This window comes from Antedon mediterranea, chromosome 11 (assembly GCF_964355755.1).
Source record: "Antedon mediterranea chromosome 11, ecAntMedi1.1, whole genome shotgun sequence".
NCBI classification, from domain to species: domain Eukaryota; kingdom Metazoa; phylum Echinodermata; class Crinoidea; order Comatulida; family Antedonidae; genus Antedon; species Antedon mediterranea.
This window is the reverse complement of record NC_092680.1, coordinates 3,532,371-3,551,523: the sequence shown is the minus strand read 5'-3', so window position 1 is coordinate 3,551,523 and position 19,153 is coordinate 3,532,371. Positions and strand designations below refer to the sequence as shown.

At 31.2% G+C, this 19,153-nt stretch overlaps 1 protein-coding gene across 1 annotated transcript in view; it reads left to right on the top strand.

The window, feature by feature from the left end:
• The window catches only part of LOC140062361 (uncharacterized), a 39,245-nt gene extending 29,186 nt beyond the window's left edge, over positions 1-10,059 (top strand). The window contains exons 9-11 of the mRNA XM_072108544.1: positions 6,690-7,340; positions 7,829-7,995; positions 8,563-10,059. Coding sequence (XP_071964645.1) covers positions 6,690-7,340; positions 7,829-7,995; positions 8,563-8,595 — 851 coding nt within the window. The 3' untranslated portion in view covers positions 8,596-10,059. The remainder of the gene's footprint in view (positions 1-6,689; positions 7,341-7,828; positions 7,996-8,562) is intronic.
• The last annotated feature ends 9,094 nt before the right edge of the window (positions 10,060-19,153 follow it).

Below are 19,153 nucleotides of genomic sequence, written 5' to 3'. Positions count from 1 at the left end.
TTGTTATTCTACAAGTATAGTAGGCCAGTTTCATGTATCATTAAACTCCAACTCAAATTTGAAATAATTTTTTAAGTCATACAGTTCACTTTTCTAAAAAATTAATTTTGTTTATTAACTGAATCTTCAGGCACCTCTGGACATCTTAATTATTATACTTTTTGCAGAAAAATGTGTATGATATAATCTTTTTGTTTAATGGAAAAATATTTATATGATACTTATTATCAATAATATCTATATTTAATAATTATGATCCACCTTGACCTTTGATGGCAAAAGTGGTTATATTATAATGCCCTAAAGTATTTGTCCTTGACTGAACTCCGAAAATAACCCACCAGACACAGCGACATTGATGACGTTAAGGGGAAGCAAAACCAGGGACCTAGCACTTCAGTTTCTTAATTGAGGTATTATGCTTATTTTGTAGTTAAGATATGAAACATAGTTAAATTATATGTAGGCGTTTGTAATCATTATACTTTATAGTGTACCAAAATACTTCAGATTGTCTCTTTGGCATTTGAACAATTTATAAATATTATCAGTTTGATTTGAAATGCTTTCCATAGAAAATGTTTTAAAGATGTATTGTCCCTAAAAACATGAAAAATACAAATTAATAAAGTCAGACTTTGAATAGATTATTTTGAAGTTTTAATAAAGTTAATCACTTTCATAGAAAAAAAAACCTGAACAAATAAATGTTTTCACGTAAATAAAAAAATGGTTAAATTACATTTTTTTAGATAAATACATTTTTTTTTCGATCAGATTTTTGGTAAAGTGGATAACTGTTAGGTGATAATATTCAAATGGCATATCATTCAACAAAAACATTTTTAAGAATTATTTTTTTAGGGGGACAATACATTTTTATAATTAGAATATAAATACCAATAAAAAAACATAGTATGTGTGGAAGGAAACCAATATAAGTTTTAAAAATTTACGCCTAAAGTAGCCTCCCAGAAAAAATAAATAAAACATAATAAAAAAGTTGGGAAGAAGATGATACAAAATACGATATATAAAAATACGATATATAAATGTCAAGAATATGCTGTGAGAAATTGGAATTTTTATATCAGATTTTATTGTCATTGTTTCCAAGTCAATACTGCCTTTATTAAGGGGACACATTTTGGACCCTACAAAGTGTCTTTATAAGAGTGTCTCCTGAATAAAAGTTTTCTGTTAGTGTTCTAACAATGATTGCTCCTCATTCATTTTATGGAAAAGTGTCCCCTGAATAGAGGCATCCCAACTACACTGTATTCTTTGAGACTTTGACCAATTTTTTGTTTCCATTATAAAGCAGTCTTACTATTTGTAAAGCATTAATTTGTTTATTCCTTTTAATAAATTCACAATTTCTACTTTTTCAAGAGGTTACTTCTTAAATTTTGCTATTAAATCAGCGCAATTTCTTTACTGTGACCACTTATACTCCTGGTTGGCAACTGATGTTAAAACGTGCCAAAAGAAAGTAATGCAATAATAAGTTGTATGTAAAACCACTAATGTACTGAACTAGAAGAGAGAAGATTATATATCTTAGAAGCCTGTAGCTCTGAGATAAGTACGATAGATTTGAATAATCTTAAAATTTAACTATTAAGAAGGACCTTGGGTAACAGTTGCCATAGACAAGTTATATGGTTTTCAATTATTAAGATTTAAATTCAAATTAACTTATAATTATAATATTTCAATATCAAGATATGCTTTTGATGTTTTTTAGCAAAATCTGGAATTATAAAATTTAAAAATCTGCAAAAAGGGAAAATTAGTTAGAAACTTACTCTTGGCCTTATGCTTTATAGACACTCTACTATTAGATGACCTTCCATATTCAATTGAATCACATAATATTTTCACCCTTATATATTTTTTATTTCATGTAGTCAATTTTCATTTTGATGACATTTTTATTCAAAAATTGAAAAAAAAAATAATATATTGCAATACAAAACAAAAAAATAAATAATAAATAAATGCATGTAACAAAGAAACGACAAAAATGCACATTATCTTGGGCAAGCATACTGTAACATTCTGTCAAAAGAAGCACATGTACTTAATTTAGCATGGTTTGCTAAACGCCTACAACATTTAGAAGTTTGTTGGCAGTAAAACACTTGCCAAGTCATCAGGATTGTTTTGCTATATTACTTGTGATTACATTAATTAATGTACAAAATTGATAGTAGTTTTTTTGGATGGTGTCATCGTGGTTGATATTACAAAGGAAAGGACATTTAATCATTAGTGAAAGTAGGTTGTGGTCTTTCCAATGTGAATAATGTGAAACATTGATTTCAGATTATGAGATGAGAGAAATGTTAAAGCTGGATTATTGAGCCATATTTTTTAATAAGGTCATTTTTATATGTCATGTATGAAAATGTTATTGAATTCATTTGGGAACTACAGAGAGAAACATGTTATTGAATGCATTTTGGAACTACTGTACAAAATGTTATTCTTAGATCAAACATCATCAGGGTTGTCATTATAAGTAAAATTAGATTTTATCATTATTACAATATTCACCATTTCATCATTTTCCTCCAATCTATTTCTCAACATCCTCTCTTTCATTCACCGTATCTTTCCTTGTTATCTACTCATTCCATACTCCTATACCATTTTCCTCCAATCTTATTTTCATGCCTTCCCTTCTTGCAAACCTTTCCACCACTTTCCAACATCTTCTCTTTCCTTCACTATATCTTTCCTTGTTATCTATTCATTCCACAATCCTATGCCATTTTCCTCCAATCTTATTTTCATGCCTTCTTTTCTTGCAAACCTTTCCCCCATTTTTCTCCAATCTATTTCTCATCCTCTCTTTCCTTCAACATATCTTTCCTTGTCATCTATTCATTCCATACTCTAGTATACCATTTTCCTTTAATCTTATTTTCATGCCTTCTTTTCTTGCAAACTTTTCCATCATTTTCCTCCAATCTATTTCTCATCCTCTCATCAACATATCCTTCCTTGTTATCTATTCATTCCATAATCCTATACCATTTTCCTCCAATCTATTTCTCATCCTCTCTTCAACATATCTTTCCTTGTTATCTACTCATTCCATACTCTATACCATTTTCCTCCAATCTTATTTTCATGCCTTCTTTTCTTGCAAACCTTTCCATAATTTTTTCCTTTCATGGTGCTATACCACTTTCTTGAATCTGAATTTTCTTTGCCCCCTAATAAAGTTATCTGTTGCTTTTTATACTTTTTGAGATATCTTTGTATTTTATTTTTATTTTATGTAGTTGTTCAAAATATTTCTACTTGCCTATTCTTAAAAATAATCGACTGGTTGCTGAAATTAAATTAGATCTTTATCCGAAAATTACTGTAATATATGCCAAAGATAAATTGTTATCAGAGCTTTAATCTTGATGTTAATCATAGAGATCATTTTTAATTTTAAAGTCCTGAAAATAAATTTACTTTTAGGCTAAATGGAATGTTCTGCTCTTTATGTCTGTCTTATATGCAATTTTGATTTTGATTTGTTCAATTTCGGCACAATCAAAATTATAGAAAAAGACAAACAATGAGAAATGCCAATGATTGCCAAAAGCGAACTTACTCACTATAGGAACAGTTCTTGACTTTTCAATGTAAAATGGAATGTTTCAGCCAGTGTATACCTCTTGTTACTTTACTATGTAACAGTTTTTGATTTCTTTATAATCCTGATCTTGTCAGTTCAATCTTCAAAATGAAACTGCATTATTAATAAGACATACCATAGTAATCATTTGAAACATGAACACCTGTTTATAGTTTGATAAGAAAAGGATAATTTAACAACTTTTTTTATAGACTTAGTTGGGTAGCAAAAGAAATTTAAAAAAAATATATTTTAAGAACAGTTTTTTTTTTATTTAATTTCTTATTTATTGTTTTCCAACATCTTGGCTTAATATAATACCTTTTCGAAAATTGGTAAACTTTTAAATTACAGTATAATTAAATAAGTTAATACTAATTGTATAACTAATTGAATTAATTTAAAAATAAGAATATTGACATTAGATAAAGACCAAAGCATGCTACATTGTGAGCTACATTGATTCTTCAGTAGTTGTTTTAACTCCCTTGATTAACACCTTACTTTTATTATTTATTAATTACTTCCTGTTGACCTACCAGGTCATTAAGAAATAATTATGGACATAATTTGAGTTAATAAATAAAAGTACTTTAAACAAATTTTTGCAAAACTATTGGTTTTGGATATAACTTTTGACAGTAACAAATTTATTTTTATGTAGAGGTCTACGTGTTCTAGACCTAAAGATTGGCAAGTCACAATAATTATAGACATGAGATTGTAATTAATTTATTTATATCTGTTATGGCCCTAAAATATTAATCCTTTTTCTTGTAGAAAATATAAATAATGTGTAATATTATTCACTTGCATTTAGTCTTTCTGTAAGATTTGATTGCCTACCCTTATTAAATACTTATCCATAGTAACACTTTGTTTTTTACAAGCCAAGACATGCAACAACTGTTCCTATGGGAGTGACGATATGACGTGAATTAGTTGACACAAATCCAGCTAGATTTTGTAAATGACGTCTATACAGTTTAGAATAGTTTGACAACCATTCACTGTGTGTATAGCATACAGTAGTTACTTTATTAGAACCGTGAAATGTTTTTTAGGAGTATTTTCATGGTTGGAAAAACTTCTTGCTTGAGTTTTTTTTGGGATCCTATAAAATAGATATACAAATACCTTTAATTTTAACTTTTAACAAAGTAGCTTTCTGCAATGTTTTCGCAAAGTGTGTTTCTCAGTGTATTACTTTGCGAACAAAGTATGTTTGGTTATTGGAGTATTGGCAAAACATGGTACTTTTCCTCAGATTCCTGTGTCTTTTATATACCAGTTTAAATTACTTTTTCTTCATAATATTTATTATTTTAGGTACCAGGTACTGATGTTTAGACATCTTTATAAATGTCACAACATGGATGGCGGAGAATGAAAGTGAAATCTTTCATCATCTGACATCATTTTCATCAAAATGACAAAAACATGCTGATGGCAGTATCTCTTTCTTTCTTAAAAGTGCCTATATATTAAGTGTGATTAGTCTACAAGATTATTTATATCAAAGAAATAGATTTCTTTCAAATGTTTATGCACTAGATACAAGAGATACAAAACAAATTATAAAGAAATATTGAAATATTTAAGGGATATTTATTGGCTTATAACTTTTTTTTTCTTCTTTCTTTTTTTTTACAAGAATTGTTTAATAGGGCCACTTTATATAAGTTGGCCTTCTTATGTGTTATTTTCTTTTTTTTAATTATATTATTATATATATATATTATGCAATAATTATTCTGATTAGTAATAATTCTAATTTTGTTAATATCAAGTTTGCGGTACACAACATATATTTCACTCCTGAGGATGATCGAAGTATATTGATCAAAACTTTGCGAAACTCAACAGTTCTTTTCAGAACTATATTCACGTGGTGTATCGTAACATATTGATTTCGCCATGCAAACCCTCAAACAATATATTAATTCTATCTTTAAAATAATAATGTTATAGGACAATATATACCTATTTCTTAAAAATTTATCCACTGAACATTACAAAAAATTAATTTTATGAACTGAAAAAAACTTGGATAAAAGTTATGTCCATTTGTTGTCCCGTCTGGATGCATACGATCTTCATAATAAACATTTTTTGGTACATTCTTTTTTTGACTTTCTTAATTAACATTGGCCATATATGTATACATTTATTCTACTTTGAATCTTGTATTCTTTTCATGATATGACTAATTATATTCTCAAAAATGTCCCATCCGTAGAAAAAAATACTGGGGAGTGCCCCATTACACATTTTTTCAAAACTAATTTATAATAAATAATAATATATAGATAAAATAATATATATTAGCTCTGCACAATGTGATATTTTTGATTTATGAATACTTAAAAAATGAATAAAATGCACCTGGTTGCATCAACAAGAATGATTTAAAACTGAAAGGAAAAACTTGGTCTTAGAATCTCTTCAAATACTGAACTAGAAAGGGGATGGTAAAAGATAAGAATAGTAAGGTTTTTGAACCCAGATTTTCAAATGTGGAACTACTTCTGAGTGGTGACTGATGTTAAAACCATAAATCGTTATATCCCATATTAGTGATGAGTAATAAAGTGATACAAAGTATTGTTACTTTCTCTTTATATGGCATTAGTTGATAGAACGCTGACTTCTGCATTTATCAATGAAAATCAGACGTTACAGTTGTACCCCTGGCATTCCATGATGATTACCATCATTTAGTTCATGTCATTTTAATTCTGGTTTTCGTAATTGGGTTTTAATATGTATGATATGTTCAATATTTTCACGCTTATTATTTCCTAGTAGCATGTATGATGAAATTATATTCATTTTAATTCCCCTTAATATTAAATATTCATTGCATTTAATTATGTTTCGTTTAAAACAAAGTAATTTTGAATTCAAAATACATATATATTGATTGAACGAAATAGTGTATTGTATTTGATTTTTGTTTTTAAAGAAAAGAATCTCTATGGTTACAACTAAGTCTACCAGATAAATATAAATACAAAATCAAAACAATCATAATTTATTTATTTTTTAGCAAGCAGCTACAATTCTGACCTGATATATGCAGTACCATCTAAAGCAAGTAGTTCAAGAGTTGTAAGCCGTGATATCAGCTTTAGCAGCCGAGAAACTTTGCCGAAATCTACGCCACTGTCGCGGTTATCTCAAGTAAGCTCCACATACGATGTACTGAGCGATGTTGTTAGACCAAACACAGAGTCTTCAGACGATAACAAGCGACACAGTTTAACTGAAAAGTTCGCTTCTACGCTGTCTAGAAATATAATTCGCGATGCAATCTACTCGTTAACGCAGACAATGGCGTCAATCAGTAATGGACAAGAAGGTTACATTAATTTTGCTTTTGATCACAATGTTGAAGACGGCATGTCATCGCAGAAAGGCAGTACATTGGACAGTACATCAACTGCCGCTAGTGGAAATTCTGGAGAAATCGCAATCAGAGACGGCTCGCGAACACCTCTCGCGTTTGTTAATCTCGCGTTTGATAGTGACGGTCAACGTGAGAGTAATATTGAATCCAGTATGGCGTCAACACGGTCGTTTGAATACTCGCAGGATAGTAATGCCACGAAGCATCAGGAATCGTTAGAGGTTCCTAAACCGCAAGGATCTGGCAGTGAATATGATAACTCAGAATTTGGAAGTGATAGGCATTCATACAGTAAGAATTTCTATTATTATTTACCTACACCAATAAGTTAATCTGGTGACACATTTCGTGCCTAGCTTACCTGGATAAACCGTCATACGTAGGCATTTTCTCCTCTGAAAGGAGAACATAAACAAAGTTTTGTAGAAAGTCTAGTATTCAGATTTGGGAAATCCACCCAATTAAAATTAAGTATAAAGAGTACAAATTATATCAATATTATTACATAATTGTTTTAATGAAACTAAGTATTGTTGCAGAATGTACTTCGTCTTAAATAATTAAAAGGAAATGATAAACTGAAGCACTGAGTATGAGATGTTCTAATAAAGGAATCTAAAACACTTAGATGTCCTTATCCTCAACCATGAGGTGGCTGAGATTCTCTCTAACCTCATATACCAACATGCATCCGCCCCAAGATATACTGTAGGTAATAAAATATGTATACAATGGTATTTTTCTAAATAAATTACAAATATTGTTGTTATTCTTAACAGGTTCCAAATCATCGTTACACCTTCCACTGTCAGGACAGAACTCAAGTTCAAACAGTTCAAAGTTAGACGCTGATGAAGAGGAACAGCTTCGACTGGAGCTGGAGGAGATCAAGAGACTTTCAGAAGAAGCTCTTTTACAGGAGCTTGGCCAATCAGTGACATTACTGGTGAGTACCATCAGGTGTCCACCACCAGGTGTCCATTGGTGGACTGAAAGAGATACTGTAAACATGGTGTGAATTGCCGTGATTTTGATAAACTAAGGCCCTGTTCACACTGATATATGTTTTAGCTTGTGACTCGAACGCTGAACCATATTTGTAGTGTAGTGTTTTAGCAATTTAATATTTATTGTAACATCACCATTTAAAGTAGATTGCTTACAGAATCCATCAATTTTGTTGGTTAAGGAAGAAATCATGAATAATGCATAAGATAATTATCCCATAAATTAAGATCTTACAGAGGGCGCTATATAAACATATGCATAATTCAAAGTTTGGCTAAATGGATTTGTTTTCCATTCAGGAGTTCAAATTAAACTTTGATGATTTTAAGGTTTGATGTTTAGTAATTTATATAAATGATGCATATATAAATTCATGATTTCTGCCTTAACATTTTGGGGTAAAATGTGGGCAGTATGTAATTCACTTTTTCTACTTTTGTTTAGTTTAGCCTATATCTTATTTGTTATGATGATTTTAATACAGTTCTGTTTTTTTTTATTTCAGGATGAACGTGGAATTCCAACAACATCTTTGTGACCAAATTGAATTTAATGTTGAACAAAATGAATAAATAAATGGAGGACAGCCAGTCACACCATCAAATGGTTTGAAAAAAATAATAACTGTTAAGTAAATTTGTTATTATTTTTAGTCGCATAACAAACTGTTAGATTGTTATTTTTGGGCATAAAATTATCAAAAATTGGTGTTGGCTGAAAATAATTTGTTTAGAAATTCTCGGATGACCTAGGGACTTCTGGACTACACTATTTCTAAACTATAATCAGGAGTACACAATTTGGACAATGGTTGAAGTTGAAGAAATTGGAAATTAAAAACTAAAATTAAAGAAATCAAAGTTTGTATCTCAAACTTATACAATAATTCTAGTATAAAACTAGTATTTTGAAGTGATCGCCCACGACACACTTTTTTATTCTTTAATGTTTTCTTCATTTTATATAAAATTCTTTGCAATATTTTAATTTCACATTTTTTTTTAAATCATTAAACACCTTGATCTATGTATAATACTGCTGTGTTTTAATTATAGAAATTACAACAAAATGCAATATTTTCAATTTTGTTTTACTTCTCTAAATTGTTTTCATCAAACATGTACAGAACATGTTAAATGAAGGAAAATCTATTAATTATATGAACATTAAGAATGTGTTAACTTAGATTAGATATGTCAATTGCTTTATATAATAAGCATACATTAATTGGTAATTGAAAATAAACTTTTTTTTATTTTGGGGGGTTTTTCTAATAAAAAAAAATGTGACTTTCCATGTGCGTCCATAACCCACCACTGTGGCTTTTTGTGCAGTTATTCTTTTTTTCAGAATCATTTTCAATGACTTTGTTGATAGTTGTATGTACCTATTGTACATATTGTATATCTATTGTATTGTATAAAGTTTGAAAGTTGACTGTATATAATGTTATGTATTGCCAGATGTTTGATTGATTATGGTGCTGAGACAAGTTTAAAAATTAGATTAAAAATGACGGAACGCAATAACCAAACATTTAATGATGTTAGCAGAGTTTACATGGAAGACATCATATATAATAATTATTATTATTAATATTATTATTATTATTTAATTAATAACATTAAATTATTGATGTGATCTTATGGTTTGGACAGTTACAGTTGCTGTGTTGTGTTAATTAAAATAAGGCTATCAAACAACGACTTTGATATAAAAAAGTGACTTTGTAAGTTTATTAGTAAAGTGTTTTACTATAAAGTTGTTCAGGTTTGGTGCTAAATTATGTTGTTAAGTGTAAAGACTGTGACTGCAGGCAGTCAATTTGAATGGTTGAACTGAAAAGTGTAAATTGATTGGTGGAGAAAATAAACTAATAACACTAACAGATAAGGGCGACATTGGTCTTCAACATTATGTGTTTAAAAAAAAAAGAGGTTAGCCTATTCATGCTATAATATTATTCACTTAATTCATGAACTAATCATACCCAAAATATCAATTTTTTTCGAAATATAAGGGGTCGACATTTTGTGATTTTTTGAAAAAATCCTTGTACAGGGATTTTTCGAAAAATGCCTAAAATATCGATTTTTTTAAATTCAATTATTATATTATGCAATAATAATGGGTATATATGCGCATATATTGCTTTGTAGCATCTTATAGAGCCATATTAACCAGTTTTATCGAAAAATAAAAAGGTCGAAAATTGGCCATTTTTTGGAAAAAAATCCCTGTACTATAGTACAGGAAAATTGCACATGTCAATTGTGCTATAGTAACCATATTCTACATAAATGGTTACTATGGCATAATAAACATGCGCAGAGTCGACTAATGGGTTCTGCGCATGTTAATTGTGCTATAGTAACCATTTTTATCGAAAAATTAAAAGGTCGAAAATTGGCCATTTTTTTGAAAAAATCCCTGTACTATAGTACAGGGAAATTTTCGAAAAACAGCCGATTTTCGACCCTTTTATTTTTTGACATAAATGGTTACTATAGCATAATAAACATGCGCAGAGTCGAATAATGGGTTCTGCGCATGTCAATTGTGCTATCATAACCATATTCTACATAAACGGTTACTATAGCATAATAAACATGCGCAGAGTCGACTAATGGGTTCTGCGCATGTCAATTGTGCTATAGTAACCATATTCCACATAAATGGTTACTATAGCATAATAAACATGCACAGAGTCGACTAATGGGTTGTGCGCATGTTAATTGTGCTATAGTAACAAGTTTTATCGAAAAATAAAAAGGTCGAAAATTGGCCATGTTTTTGAAAAAATCCCAGGAAAATTTTCGAAAAATGGCCGATTTACGACCGTTTTATTTTTTGACATAAATGGTTACTATAGCATTATAAACATGCGCAGAGTCGAATAATGGGTTCTGCGCATGTCAATTGTGCTATCATAACCATATTCTACATAAACGGTTACTATAGCATAATAAACATGCGCAGAGTCGACTAAAGGGTTGTGCGCATGTTAATTGTGCTATAGTAACAAGTTTTATCGAAAAATAAAAAGGTCGAAAATTGGCCATGTTTTTGAAAAAATCTCTGTACTATAGTACAGGAAAATTTTCGAAAAATGGCCGATTTTCGACCCTTTTATTTTTTGACATAAATGGTTACTATAGCATAATAAACATGCGCAGAGTCGACTAATGGGTTCTGCGCATGTCAATTGTGCTATAGTAACCATATTCTACATAAATGGTTACTATAGCATAATAAACATGCGCAGAGTCGACTAATGGATTGTGCGCATGTTAATTGTGCTATAGTAACCAGTTTTATCGAAAAATAAAAAGGTCGAAAATTGGTAATTTTTTGAAAAAAAATCCCTGTACTATAGTACAGGAAAATTTTCGAAAAATGGCCGATTTCCGACCCTTATATTTTTTGACATAAATGGTTACTATAGCATTATAAACATGCGCAGAGTCGGATAATGGGTTCTGCGCATGTCAATTGTGCTATCATAACCATATTTGACATAAATGGTTACTATAGCATAATAAACATGCGCAGAGTCGACTAATGGATTGTGCGCATGTTAATTGTGCTATAGTAACCAGTTTTATCGAAAAATAAAAAGGTCGAAAATTGGTAATTTTTTGAAAAAAAATCCCTGTACTATAGTACAGGAAAATTTTCGAAAAATGGCCGATTTCCGACCCTTTTATTTTTTGACATAAATGGTTACTATAGCATTATAAACATGCGCAGAGTCGGATAATGGGTTCTGCGCATGTCAATTGTGCTATCATAACCATATTTGACATAAATGGTTACTATAGCATAATAAACATGCGCAGAGTCGACTAATGGGTTCTGCGCATGTTAATTGTGCTATAGTAACCATTTTTATCGAAAAATTAAAAGGTCGAAAATTGGCCATTTTTTGGAAAAAATCCCTGTACTATAGTACAGGAAAATTTTCGAAAAATAGCCGATTTTCGACCCTTTTATTTTTTGACATAAATGGTTACTATAGCATTATAAACATGCGCAGAGTCAAATAATAGGTTCTGCGCATGTCAATTGTGCTATAGTAACCATTTTTATCGAAAAATTAAAAGGTCGAAAATTGGCAATTTTTTGGAAAAAATCCCTGTACTATAGTACAGGAAAATTTTCGAAAAATGGCCGATTTTCGACCCTTTTATTTTTTGACATAAATGGTTACTATAGCATTATAAACATGCGCAGAGTCGAAAAATGGGTTCTGCGCATGTCAATTGTGCTATCATAACCATATTCTACATAAACGGTTACTATAGCATAATAAACATGCGCAGAGTCGACTAAAAGGTTGTGCGCATGTTAATTGTGCTATAGTAACAAGTTTTATCGAAAAATAAAAAGGTCGAAAATTGGCCATGTTTTTGAAAAAATCCCTGTACTATAGTACAGGAAAATTTTCGAAAAATGGCCGATTTTCGACCCTTTTATTTTTTGACATAAATGGTTAGTATAGCATAATAAACATGCGCAGAGTCGACTAATGGGTTCTGCGCATGTCAATTGTGCTATAGTAACCATATTCTACATAAATGGTTACTAGAGCATAATAAACATGCGCAGAGTCGACTAATGGATTGTGCGCATGTTAATTGTGCTATAGTAACCATTTTTATCGAAAAATTAAAAGGTCGAAAATTGGCCATTTTTTGGAAAAAATCCCTGTACTAGTACAGGAAAATTTTCGAAAAATAGCCGATTTTCGACCCTTTTATTTTTTGACATAAATGGTTACTATAGCATTATAAACATGCGCAGAGTCGAATAATGGGTTCTGCGCATGTCAATTGTGCTATAGTAACCATTTTTATCGAAAAATTAAAAGGTCGAAAATTGGCAATTTTTTTGAAAAAATCCCTGTACTATAGTACAGGAAAATTTTCGAAAAATGGCCGATTTTCGACCCTTTTATTTTTTGACATAAATGGTTACTATAGCATTATAAACATGCGCAGAGTCGGATAATGGGTTCTGCGCATGTCAATTGTGCTATCATAACCATATTTGACATAAATGGTTACTATAGCATAATAAACATGCGCAGAGTCGACTAATGGGTTCTGCGCATGTTAATTGTGCTATAGTAACCATTTTTATCGAAAAATTAAAAGGTCGAAAATTGGCCATTTTTTGGAAAAAATCCCTGTACTATAGTACAGGAAAATTTTCGAAAAATAGCCGATTTTCGACCCTTTTATTTTTTGACATAAATGGTTACTATAGCATTATAAACATGCGCAGAGTCGAATAATAGGTTCTGCGCATGTCAATTGTGCTATAGTAACCATTTTTATCGAAAAATTAAAAGGTCGAAAATTTGCCATTTTTTGGAAAAAATCCCTGTACTATAGTACAGGAAAATTTTCGAAAAATGGCCGATTTTCGACCCTTTTATTTTTTGACATAAATGGTTACTATAGCATAATAAACATGCGCAGAGTCGACTATTGGGTTCTGCGCATGTCAATTGTGCTATAGTAACCATATTCCACATAAATGGTTACTATAGCATAATAAACATGCGCAGAGTCGACTAATGGATTGTGCGCATGTTAATTGTGCTATAGTAACCAGTTTTATCGAAAAATAAAAAGGTCGAAAATTGGTAATTTTTTGGAAAAAATCCCTGTACTATAGTACAGGAAAATTTTCGAAAAATAGCCGATTTTCGACCCTTTTATTTTTTGACATAAATGGTTACTATAGCATTATAAACATGCGCAGAGTCGAATAATGGGTTCTGCGCATGTCAATTGTGCTATCATAACCATATTTGACATAAATGGTTACTATAGCATAATAAACATGCGCAGAGTCGACTAATGGGTTCTGCGCATGTTAATTGTGCTATAGTAACCATTTTTATTGAAAAATTAAAAGGTCGAAAATTGGCAATTTTTTTGAAAAAATTTTCGACCCTTTTATTTGTTTACATAAATGGTTACTATTGCATAATAAACATGCGCAGAGTCGAATAAGGGGTTTTGCGCATGTCAATTGTGCTATCATAACCATATTTTTTCGACAAATGCCTAAAATATCGACATTTTAAAATTAAATTATTATGCAATAATATGCGTATATATGCGCATATATCGCTTTGTAGCATCTCATAGAGCCATATTAACTAGTTTTATGGAAAAATAACAGGGTCAACATTTTGCGATTTTTTGAAATTTTTTTGAGTATTTTGGCATGATGCTCACCAACCCCACTCAAAATATTTGTATATGACATAACTGGTTACTATATATATATTCACATGCGCAGAATCATGTGTTCTGCACATTCAATATACTAGTTATGAACAAAAAAAGATTTTTTTCTTCTTTTTAGATTACTGTACTATTAGTACCAACAACCAGAAACAATTGATGTAAGATGACACACTAATCATAGCGCGGTATTCTGATATTGACAGAAATAGTAAGATCGCCCTCATTTTATTTCTTTATTTATTCTTTATTTCAAGCCAACAGTGTAGAACACCAATAACAGGTTGAAAATAAAATAACTAAACTATAAAATATAAGCCAATATAAATATATACAAAAATGTAAATAAGCTAAGTCGACCAGGTGTATTCAGAAATACACATAATTATAATATTTGCCTTTTCGGTACTCTGAAACTTATATATTGTCCCCCAAAAACATGAAAAATAAAGATTAATAAAATCACACTTTGAATGGATTATTTTGCAGTTTTATTCACTTACAAAGTTAAAAAACGGTCAATTTTAATCAAAAACTCATTGTCTGACAGGCAATTTAAGTATCGTTGTTGCTTTAAATTACGTTTTTTCAGGTAAATAATGTTTTTTTTTATCCAGTTTTTGGCAAAAACTATTACGTGACATTAAAATGGCATATTGAACCAAAAAATGGAAAGAAAAATGTTAAGGGGACAATACATCTTTAAGTCTTCAGTACAGTTTGTATTGTGTTTTGGTTCCTTCTTTTCTTGTTCAGTTTTATGGGCTGAATGGGAATTTCCTCACATGAAAACACCTTTATTACAGAATAAAGTCATTGAAAATACTAAATATATTCATCGTCAAATCAACCCGGGACGAACCCGTGTAATTGCGTGTTGGAGGTGTTAACAGTTCCGTGTATGTATTAGTAGTACTATTAGTACTGTTAAGCTTGGTTCCCACTAGAACGTAACGCAAGGACGTAAACGCAACGCAAGCGTTTTAACCAATGACAAGCGAAGTTATAGACAGTTAGCAATCAAAAGCGAATAAGCCATCGCTTGTGATTGGTCAATTCACTTGCGTTGCGTTACGTCCTTGCGTTGCGTCGCTAGTGGGAACCACGCTTTAGTAAGTAATTTAAATAAAAATTCAATGATGCATGATAATTTTGCCCCGTATCATTGTCAAATTCCATAATACGTTATCGCATGTGTAACATACGTGGTGCTTGTATCATGGAAGATTAGGTTAAGAATAAGGTATGATACAGGCGTTGCATAACATATGATGCTGTGTGATGACATTTCAATATGATACGTCTGGACAAATGTATAGATTCAGTACCGAGTATCGACTACAATAATACATCGTTGTAAAACAGTATTGTACGAGAGTAACTCCAAATTTGTATGACTTACGTTTACTTAAATTGGTACTGTACCGTGCGTAAATTGAGGAATAAGTTTAATTAAAATAAAATTTATCATGTATAGACCTACTCTTTATGGTAGGCCTATTTCTCCCACTCCGCAACAGTAGCAATGGACATACCACGTATTCAAGGCCATAGATTATCCTACAATTTCAGTAACATAATGAGATTGGAAAAGCTCGTTCCCCATATGTGCGTCGTACGCGTGTCCCGACCTTTACTCTACGCGAACTTAGGTTACGATGTACTTTCTTTTACATAAGTGATGTTACTTCAATTGTGTCTTTTGAATTAACATTATTGCTGTAGTAGTTAGCATTTGTATAATGGTATATTTAACTGTGAGTATAACCACAATAGACATGTGCGAGAGATAAGCACAACATACAATATACCTATTGTGTTCAATATCTAATTGCCCATACATATGTCATGTTAATAACAATAAATAATTCATACCGTATATTAATAAGATAAATGCACAATTTGACAGTGCTAATTTGCTACATTGTTATAATAAACATGGATAATTACGTCATATGACGAAGATGTAAGTTACGTCATATGACGAAGATGGTACACATTGTTCACACAAGAGCTTGTACACAGTTTTTACGCGAGTATTTTAACTTGTTTTCCACTCGTATCATGTTTTAGGAGTGGGATGGCTAAAGCTTGGTTCCCACTCGGACGCAACGCAAGGACGTAGACGCAAGTGAAGTGACCAATCACAGGCGATGAATTATTCGAACTGTCGCTTGTCATTGGTCAACACGCTTGTGTTGCGTTTATGTCTTTGCGTTGCGTCCTAGTGGGAACCAAGCTTTATTACGTGTCGACGATTGTCAAATCATTAATTTAATAATTTCCCAAAAAATTGTAAAATATTTTTACTGATAACACGAACATAGAGGAGATTACGATTGCAAAGTTTTAGCAAATGTTGCCCCAAGCGTTTTCAATTTTCAATTTATTTTATTACCATAATATTTAATGTTTGTTCAGTTTATCGAGTGGGTTTGTGTGTGACGAGCCGTCAACGTGTTGGTTGGGTGATGATTAAATCGTTAAATTAACCCGATTATTAAATATTTGAATAAACCGCACGTGCCCATTGTTTACACGTGACCATCCTTATTACGTTGACAGCATCTAGACGTTACGTAAACGTAAACCGTTTTAAATAGGACATTCTTACATTTTAAAATTCTATTCTTTTTGGCAGAATTTAAAGTAAAACTGTACTCAACACAAATTGTCATCATTTGTTTTATTTAGAAAAATACCATGCTGGATATAGGCGTGATCAACTCATGAATAAGAATTCACTTTTTTATTTGCTTAATAAATTAATTAAAGTAATTAAATTTCGATTTACTAAGATACTTGAGATTGAGTAGCACCACGTTCTTTATTTGGCTTTCTACTTAAATACTTTATAATAATCTTATTTCTATCATGTTCGTACAAACTGCATTGTGATTTCTTATATAAGAGCAGCGCTTCAACGCACGCAATCTACTAGGCCTATAAAGTCAAAATAATACAACAAAATGCTTCTAGCGTCCTTGGGAACAATGCAACCCAATAGATAGAATTGCGTAATCAAATTTCTTGTTAATATTTCAAACAAAAAGGTAATTTTATGATTAGATTTTTTTTAAATTAAATAAATAGATAAAAGCGACCCCGAGGTTTGATAATTGTCGCTCTAAGATTACTTTTATCAAAATTCATATACTGTGATATTTTTCAGTGTGATACTATGCCGATTCTCGCTACGGTACTGTATCTTGTCAGGTCATAGGATACAGTGGTATCACATGTGAAACATATCATGTAAAGCTTAAATCATAATTCCTAGCTTAACCTATTAGCCTATATACCCCCTCCATAATACAGCCTTCACATGTGAACACATGATATACTGTATTTCGAATGTTGCCTATGGTACTAAACAAAACTGAGAATCGGGTGGATATACTACCACCCCAGGAAAACATTCATGATTTTCTTTATTTTTTTTTCATCATCAACGTTGCTTATGTTATCGTTAAATTCAATGTCGTTATAAAATGATTGTTTTTCATCCTTAAGCCTAATATTCATCCCACCCCAGGAAATGATCGCTGAGTGAGTTGATACGATCACAATGTTGTCTTATTGCTTTAATTACATTTAACTTGAACCTCAATTGAAGTTGGAATACAAACCGGATATGAGTACAGAAATTGCAACGGTATCAGTTTAACTAATATTAGTTTGTATTTAATATTATGAAAATTTAATATCGTCTTAGTCAATTCTTGAAAATAAACGGAGAGGTATCAGATAAAACAGCGATTTGGGCGGTGCGGTGGGAGAAGGATGATGATGATGATGGTGATGATGATAATGATGATGATAATGATGAGGGTGATTGTGATGATGGTGATGATGACAATGATGAGGGTGATAATGGATATGATAATAATGGTAATGATGGTGATGCTGATGTATGATGATGATGATGTACTGTATGATGATGATGATGATGGTAATGATGATGTATGATGATAATGATGGTAATCGTGATGATGATGGTGGTGATAATGATGATGGTGGTGATGGCGATGATGATGATAATGACGCTATGTTGATAATGATGATGCAGATGATTTGAATGGTGAATATGACGATCTAAATATTAGAATAATGATAGTGATGATGACCATGATAATAATGACGATTATAATGATGATATCAATGATGATGCTGATAATGATATTTATGATAAATATGCATATACGTACAAAATTGTAACCGTTGCACGATTTATCATAAACAGCATATTTAATCAAATATCGATCACATTAAGATTGACAGCTGGAGCTAAATTTGTTTTGGCGGACAGAATGCCTACGTCCACACGAACATTGTTCCCGTCCCGTTTTTCGCAATGGCCCTTAAACGGAAGAATGTTATAGTTTGTTGGGTCGATCCAGGGAGAAAACAGTTTTGGAAGTGACTATAGTACGGTGCTGTGAGTGCTATATCTACTGTACCGTATTGTATCTATGCTCAGATAAGGATCCATAAAGGAGAATATTCTAGTCTGGGGAGCTCTATGGAGAGAATAATTTCATTCGTCCATGGAGACGTGTTCAGTAGGCTCAATAGATCCCACCTATGATATTATTCATCACCAAAAATAATATTGCTATCTTTAAAATGAAAACACAGTACCAATTCAACTGGTCTAATTCTACGTATGGTAATAAAATACTCTACCATGTAGTTTAATTCCACGGGATTCTTTCTAGCCTTTGCGTATTATTATTGTTGTTCATCCATGGTCTAAGAAAATACGATTCGATTTCATTTTAATCAAACGATACTGTTATCATATCTGGGAACACACAAGGTTAATTAATATTCATA